A 7658-nucleotide genomic window follows, 5' to 3' on the forward strand; every position below is an offset into this window, starting at 1 on the left:
CCCCAACCCAGTCACTGAGCTATGTGTGGACGAAGGAGTGAGGAGCCTCCCTGTCCCTCACTTGCGAGGCATCGAGATCGATGTTCTCAGTGGGGTTTTTTACTTTTTTTTGATTGGACAGCTTGAACCAATGACGCTTCGCCATTGGTCCAAACCATCCACAGAGCTTAAGCCTCTAACACTAGGTAGAGGCTGTTGAAGCTCTGGCCTCACTATGTCAGGTTACACAAGCAGTGGGGAAGCCCGTTGCTGTGTAACCCGAACTTAGCTGTCAAAAGCCGGCTGCAGTGCTGCTTGTAATTAACAGACAGCGCTCCGTCCATGACAGGTTACACAGCGGGGAGGGTTTCCCTACTGTGTAACCTGTTACAAGCCGCTACGAATGAAGAAAAAGCTGTCAGCTTTAGACTTAACACTGACAGCTTTTTTCTCCATAATACTAGGTGAGGCTCTGCCTCACCTGCCTCCCCTAACCGCTTGTCCCTGATGTAAACAGACACATGTCCATTTACATCCAATTCTCCATACACCGACATGGGATCAGGTCATTTCAGTTTTTTTCTCAAATCGCAACGTGGAAGAAAAAACTGGATGGACACAGACACAGCAGTGACATCCAATCCGTACTGCTCTGATCAGGAGGGGATCCATGCACAGATACCCTCCTGATCAGCCCGTGTGAAAGGGAACTTAGAGAGAGAGTCACAATTGAAGAAGCTTCTGTTGTAATCTACCTTTACAAAAGCTAGAATTCTCTGCAAAATGTGATTTAAATAATGTATCTGTGAAATAAAGATTTTATAATAATCTAAAAAAGATCTAAAATATCAGTTTTTAAAAAAAATAAGTTTGACCCAAAACCATTAACGCTTGCCTTTACAATTAGATATATCACATTAAACCTATAATTTATTACAGGTATTTCTATAGCGCTGACAATTTACGCAGCGCTTTACATATTGTACATTCACATCGGTCTCTACAATCTTACAATCTTAGGTCCCTATCTCACATGCATACATACGATTGGCAAATTTAGACAGGAGCCAATTAACCTTCCAGCATGTCTTGGCAGTAACTGGAGTACCGAGAGGAAACCCACGCAAGCACAGGGAGAACATACAAACTCCTTGCAGATAGTGACCTGGCCAGGATTTGAACCAGGGACACCCAGTGCAGCAAGGCAGAAGAGCTAACCACTACGGCACTGTGCTGCCCATATAAAATACTCCACTTGATTCAGAGGAAGGTAATTTAATCTTTCCTGTTTCCATTTATAAGAACCCCTTCAAATTGCATCATAGGGATGCCAACATTACTCTCAGCTGTCAATCACAGTTTATAGTACAGCTCAGTTAATTTCTTACCTTAGGATACCGGCATAGAAATTTGGCAGCTTCTTCAAAGTACTCTAGGTGAAATTCGGTCATTGCTGGTGGAAGGTCTTCAAAAGCCACATATGGCAGGGCCAAAGAAGCAAATCCGTGACTGGCTAGAAGACTGGAACGATATTCCACCAAACCACCTTCATCACCAAACATGTCAATGACTCCGGGAAATGATCCTTCCCCTGTGAATGGAATGTGATATCATTGTGAAAACATGGAGAGATATTTTACATTAATTTAAGATATTTACTCCTGACACCTGCCCTCTGTGTTACATCCCCCTGACCCCCATGCTCTGTGCATTAAATACTCCTGACCCCTGCATTATATGCATTACATTCTCTTGACCCCTACACTTTGTGCCTTATGGACTCGACATCCTGCACTATATGCAGTATGTTGTACATTTCATATCCCATATTCCTGAGCACTGTGCTCTGTGCATTATGGACTCCTGACCCCCTGCTCTATGTTGTACATTCCATACCCCATATTCCTAAACACTGCGCTCTGTGTGTTATGCACTCTTGACTCCTACACTCTCTATGTGTTATACACTCCTGAGCCCTGCACTCTGTGCATTATTCCCTCCTGACCGCTGCACTTTATACACTTTGTTGTACATTTCATTCTCCTGACCACTGCAATCTGTAAGCTGGGCTAAGTGGTCACTGACTATTTTAATGAAGTTCTTCTATAGGAAAGGCAGTGTGCAAAAAAGCTTATGTAATGGAAGAGTTTCACTTTTTAAAAAGTGTGCTTTACGTGTTTGGCAGACTCTTGTTTGTGGCACAGTAATAAAAGCATATTTTGTGGGTGCAGAACGGCCGTATCGGGCAGCTCCCGGGAAGGACAGGTGCTGCGTGTGACTAGTACGCAGCCCCTGTCCTTCTCTATGGGAATACGCCGCTCTAGGCTCACCCGCCCTGCACGTCCATACTCATACGCTGACAGGATGGATACTGTTTGCGTCCGAGCTGGGACACCCGCACCCATACGGACCTGCACTTGAGGTGATCGTAGGGCGGCCTACGGCCGCATATTCCCATAGAGAAGGACAGGGGCTGCATACTAATCACATGCAGCACCTGTCCTTCCCGGGAGCTGCCCGATGCGGCCGTGCACGCCGCCCTACGCTCACCCCAAGTGCAGGTCCGTACGGGTGTGGGTGTCCCGGCTCGGACACAGACAGGATCCATCCTGTCAGCGTACGAGTACGGACACCCGCACAGACGTGCAGGGCGGGTGAGCGTATGGCAGCGTGCGGCAGCATATGGCCATGTACTCCCATAGAGAAGAACAGGGGCTGCGTACTAATCACATGCAGCACCTGTCCTTCCCGGGAGCTGCTCGATACAGCCGTGCACGCAGCACGGAGCTGTACGCGCCGGTCATTTCTAGTGTGAATAAGGCCTAAGAGTGCTTTTTTTAACCACGCTCCTTGAAGCCCCTCACACTGTAAGCACAGATTAACCACAACCACCATTTGGTGCAACGCACACTGCTTCATTCTGTTCCTCTGGGTGCCCAGGGTCTTTCACAATCCAAGCAACACCCCTGCGTTTTAGGCAGTGAAATTCCATCCGATAAATTTAATGAATTACATTTTATATATAAAAGAAAAACAAATAACATACAGATAATATGTTTTACTTCCTTTCGTGAATTATAAACATTTCCAGTAACAAGCAACACATTGAAATAAAATACGTCATGCCTCAGACAAATATTATTACCTGCAGGTAAAAACAGGCTGCCCCGAACTGCCCCCTCTCTCAGCCTGATTCTTCGCACTCCCGGGGCATAGAACTGTCTTTCGATTTTAGTCTTAGCTGCCACCTGCCCTGGTAGAGCTCTGGGATCCGTGTATCCCTTGTGGACCAACAGCTCTATGATGATGGGGGATTTCATGACACTTCTGTTCTCCAGTCTCTGAAAGGGCTTCTCCATGATGGAGGGAGACAGGCTCCAGAGCAGCCCCATAGGCAGAACCCCTGTGTAGTCCCCTCCGAGGGAGGCGTGCCTTTGCAGATCCACATTGCCAGAGCTGTCAGCCTCATAGTGAGCACAGGAGTCAAACATGCAGCCCTGCTCATCCACTGCTAAAGCTCTCAGTGTCACCTGCTGTTTGGGGCTGAGTCCCTGCACTGTGATATGTAGCCTGTCATCTGCCAGCCCAGACTGAGGGGCCACAGACAGGGACACCAGCCTGCTAAGCTGTGCATAGCTATGGGGGACTCTCAGCAGCCCAGCAGCAAGGCGACTCCCTGCACGCAGCATCATGCCTCTGCTCAGTCTGTAAACAATAGTCAGCTGACCACACTAGTCAGTCATGTGATCTGCAGGCAGACCAGCGTAACAGATCTCAGAGCCAATCCAACTGTTTTCATTGTTGTATACTGACAGTATGAATGTTTTCCTTTAACCACTTGCTGTCTGTCTTAATTTTGGCACACACATGATAAATCTCAATTTTTGGCTACAAAACAGCTTATTACCCCCAATTATAAATTTCCTGAAAGCATTATTTAGTCAAATATAAAAGATAATTCCTTTAGGGGGAATTTATCAAAACTGGAGCCGACAAATTCTGGAGCAGTTGCCCATGGCAACCAATCAACTTCTCTCTTCAGTTTGTTCAGTTAAGATTTGAAAATGAAAGAGAGAAGCTGATTGGTTGCCATGCACGGCTGCTCCAGATTTTGTCTGCTCCAGTTTTGATAAATTCCCCTCAAAGTAAATAGATACCAAAACTTGTAAATCGCTAAAATAGTGTGCGCCCGTGCAATGGCTAAAAAACTATAGTACTCAAAACTGTCCATAGGCGATGCTTTAAAAGCCTTACTTCTCATTAGTTTAAAGTTAACAGTGAATTATGGACCAAGTATTGCTGTCACTCTGACATTCACGGTGTTACCTAACGTGTGGTGCAATATCCATTTATAAGTGTATGCCCTACACATGCATTTTCATTCACATGCCGATGGCGGGGGTTGGTTTTTATTTTTCATTTATTTACATTGCTCTCACTCCGACATTCACGGTGATACCTAAGGTGTCGTGCATTCGCCATTTACACGTGCATGCCCTACACATGCATTTTCATTCACATGCAGATGGCGGGATTGGTTTTTATTTTATTCTTTTTCACGTAACTTTATTGCTATAACACCACACAAACGCTTGCTACACAAGCTGAGGGCTATGGGCATAGATGAGGTGGTGTGTACGTGAGTTTTTGCATGTTTGCATGGGTTTATTGCCTTTTATTGAAGCAGAGACACCTCATGTCTCTTATTTATGTATTATTGGTATTTATATAGCGCCGACAATTTACGCAGCACTTTACAAAGTGCATTCACATCAGTCCCTTCCCCTTAAGGTTCCCCTAAGGTCCCTATCTCGCATGCATACATACAGGACCAATTTAGACAGGAGACAATTAACCTACCAGCATGTCTTTGGAGTGTGAGAGGAAACCCACACAAGCACAGGGAGAACATGCAAACTCCTTGGAGTGACGTGGCCGGGATTCGAACCGGGGACCCCAGCGCAACAAGGCACAAAAATACCTGGCTTTCCTTTATAGAATGTACACTGAGCTGCCCATGCCTCTGTGCTGGGATGCATGAACTCTCAAGAAAGCCAAAGACCCGTTGCCCAGGAAAAAGATGTCAGCATCAGCGAGGGAACTTGTGGACATCACATTACTTGAGCAGGGGTGAGTATTTGCTGACTTTACATCATTACATGCATTTATGTGATTGGAAATGTCCTATAAATGCATATAAAATAATATAAACACATGCATGTAATTATAAATCTTTAAAATGAATTCAAGTCCCTTAACTATGTAAGCTTATTTGTGTATCACTCGACTGTAGATCCTCGCTCCAAGCTCGCTCCTGTGATGGACTACAATCTCAATATAAATTAGTAAACTGATCATGAGATTGTAGTCCATCACAGAAGTGAGCTTGGAGCTGTGACTACTTCACAACACACACAGGGACCATGGGGAACAAAAGTAACCACACTCCAGAAAGAAAGGACGGTGTCAGCACCAATTCAGAGATGATTTGAGGATCTGCAGCCGAGTGATACACAAATAAGATAAATTTTTGTTAATAGATAGGATATTTAAATGCACTTTTAAGATTTAAATCCTGAGTTTAGTGTCACTTTAACATGTCAATTCAAAGGCTGTTTTTGAAATACTTTTAATCTGCAGCAGCAGCTGCCGAATGCAATCCCTCCATCCATGCTGTTTTGCGAGGATAGAGGAATCGATGGGTTTCTATGGCTCACCCCTGCTGACTGGAGAGAACTGCTAAAGGGTCTATTTATAAACAATAGGGCCGTTCGCCCTGTGAATATCTGTGAACATTCGCTGTGTGTAAATATATGCCAAAACAAACATTCTTTAGCTTTTATCTTTACAAGTGCAATGAATGTTCAAATGTTATTATGTAATGTCGCATTATGGCCACTGATGGAGCTAAAGGACCTCAATCTAGTGGCCATAATGAAGTATTACATGAAAACAGATACAAGAAACCTATTCATTGAGACACACATGGACCTCATTGTTATTAACTTTATTATATTTGCAACACATTTTATATGGGAATGCAATTACAGGTGAAGACATTTATGACACAATGGATGTTTGGAACAAATAACCTTTATTTAGGATTTGCTTTCTCGTTACACATTTTCACAGGTATATCGCACTGTACTGATGTTTATATGTTTATGTTTTTGAGTATTTCATTTGGATGCTGGCTGCTCATGTTTTATGTAGATTGAGGTAGGAGTGCAGATGGGTTCTCTGCACAAGAAGTCGGTCCAAAGTCTTCAGCCACCTTTATTGGCCGGCAGCATGAGTGGCTCAGTGTACCATTAGAAAAAAAATTCTAGCAGACAGGGAAGAGTAATTTATGGGAGAAGAGACTCAAGGTGGCCATACACTTTACAACCATCGCAAGACCTTAGTCTTGCAATGGTTGTAAAGTAATTTAAAAAACATACGATCTGCCCATCTTGGACAGGCAGATCGTACTCTCGATCATCGCAAGCCTGCACCGCTGAGGGGCGGGCCTCTGATGACCGCAATGCTGAACGGGCAGTGTGCGCACACCGGCCCATTCGGCATTTGTCTCCCGAGCACCGTTCAAACCAGCCGAAAATCGTACGATTTTCGGCTGGTTTTCTAGCGTGTTCCGTAGACAAAAGACGTGCAACCGTACAGTAGAAACGGTCGCACGTCTTCATTCACACTGCTCGATTCTCGTACGAGAATCGAGCAGTGCATGGGCACCTATACAGAGAGTGGAATGTATCAAACCTGGAGCAAAATCTAGAGCATTGGAAACCAATCAACATCTTTCTTTTTCAAATCTTAACTGAACAAACTGAAGATAGAAGCTGATTGGTTGCCGTGCACAGCTGCTCCAGTTTTGATAAATTCCCCCAGAGTCTTTTTCACCATATAAAGCTACCTGTTAGCAATCTTTTAAATGGCTTCATAGAGCACTTTAAGTCAAAATGTTTCTGGGTTTAGATAAGAGTGGAGCAGAATTAAAACCTTTTAAAAAGTTTTTTACTGCTACTGTCCCAGCTTGGTAGACTAACTCTTACATTTTTGGGTTAGTGAATGTTTCATTGCCTCTGTTCAGTAGCTGAAGAGAGAGATCCTCCAATGATGACAATGTCCCTGTGTGACAACGGTCAAAGATAGGGGTTCCTCTCACCTTGTGGGAGATTTTTTTTTTCTTCTCATATCTTGTGTCTCCAGCACAGAAAGTAAGAGGAAACGGACAGTAACATGGGTTCTGACAGGACAAGCGAATTTCCTAGCAATCTGCCAGCCCTTAAACAAAATCTATTCATGGGGGACATTTATCAATTCAGTTGCACAGTAATACTGGCCATACACCTATACATTATCTGCAGATTTTTTTCTGTGGTTAGATGGAAAAAGTGCAATAGATTCCTCCATGCTAAACTGTGTGGCTGGAGGAATCTCCCACTGGGACAAGCTTCAGTAACTTGCTAGTTGTCCCCGTTGGCTCTCAAAATACCTGAACAGTGCCTGCATTCACTCAGGTATTTTGACAGCCAGCGGGGCCGACTAGCAAGATACTGAAGCTTAGCCCAGTGGGAGATTCCTCCATCCACACAGTTTAGCATAGATGGAGGAATCTGTTGCACTTTTTCCATCTGAGCATAGAAAATCTGCAGATATATAAGTGTATGGCCAGCTTAAGG

General features: G+C 44.3%; 1 protein-coding gene across 1 annotated transcript in view; it reads right to left on the reverse strand.

Annotated features, from left to right (window-relative positions):
• Positions 1-3703, reverse strand: part of LOC108792000 (acyl-coenzyme A thioesterase 1-like) — a 4770-nt gene extending 1067 nt beyond the window's left edge. The window contains exons 1-2 of the mRNA XM_018562667.1: positions 3125-3703; positions 1368-1570 (exon numbers count right to left, since the gene is read on the reverse strand). Of these exons, the coding sequence (XP_018418169.1) occupies positions 1368-1570; positions 3125-3671 (750 nt within the window). The 5' untranslated portion in view covers positions 3672-3703. The remainder of the gene's footprint in view (positions 1-1367; positions 1571-3124) is intronic.
• Positions 3704-7658: the final 3955 nt, after the last annotated feature.

Source organism: Nanorana parkeri, unplaced genomic scaffold (genome assembly GCF_000935625.1).
Source record: "Nanorana parkeri isolate BGI_ZX_2015 unplaced genomic scaffold, ASM93562v1 scaffold20, whole genome shotgun sequence".
Classification (NCBI taxonomy): domain Eukaryota; kingdom Metazoa; phylum Chordata; class Amphibia; order Anura; family Dicroglossidae; genus Nanorana; species Nanorana parkeri.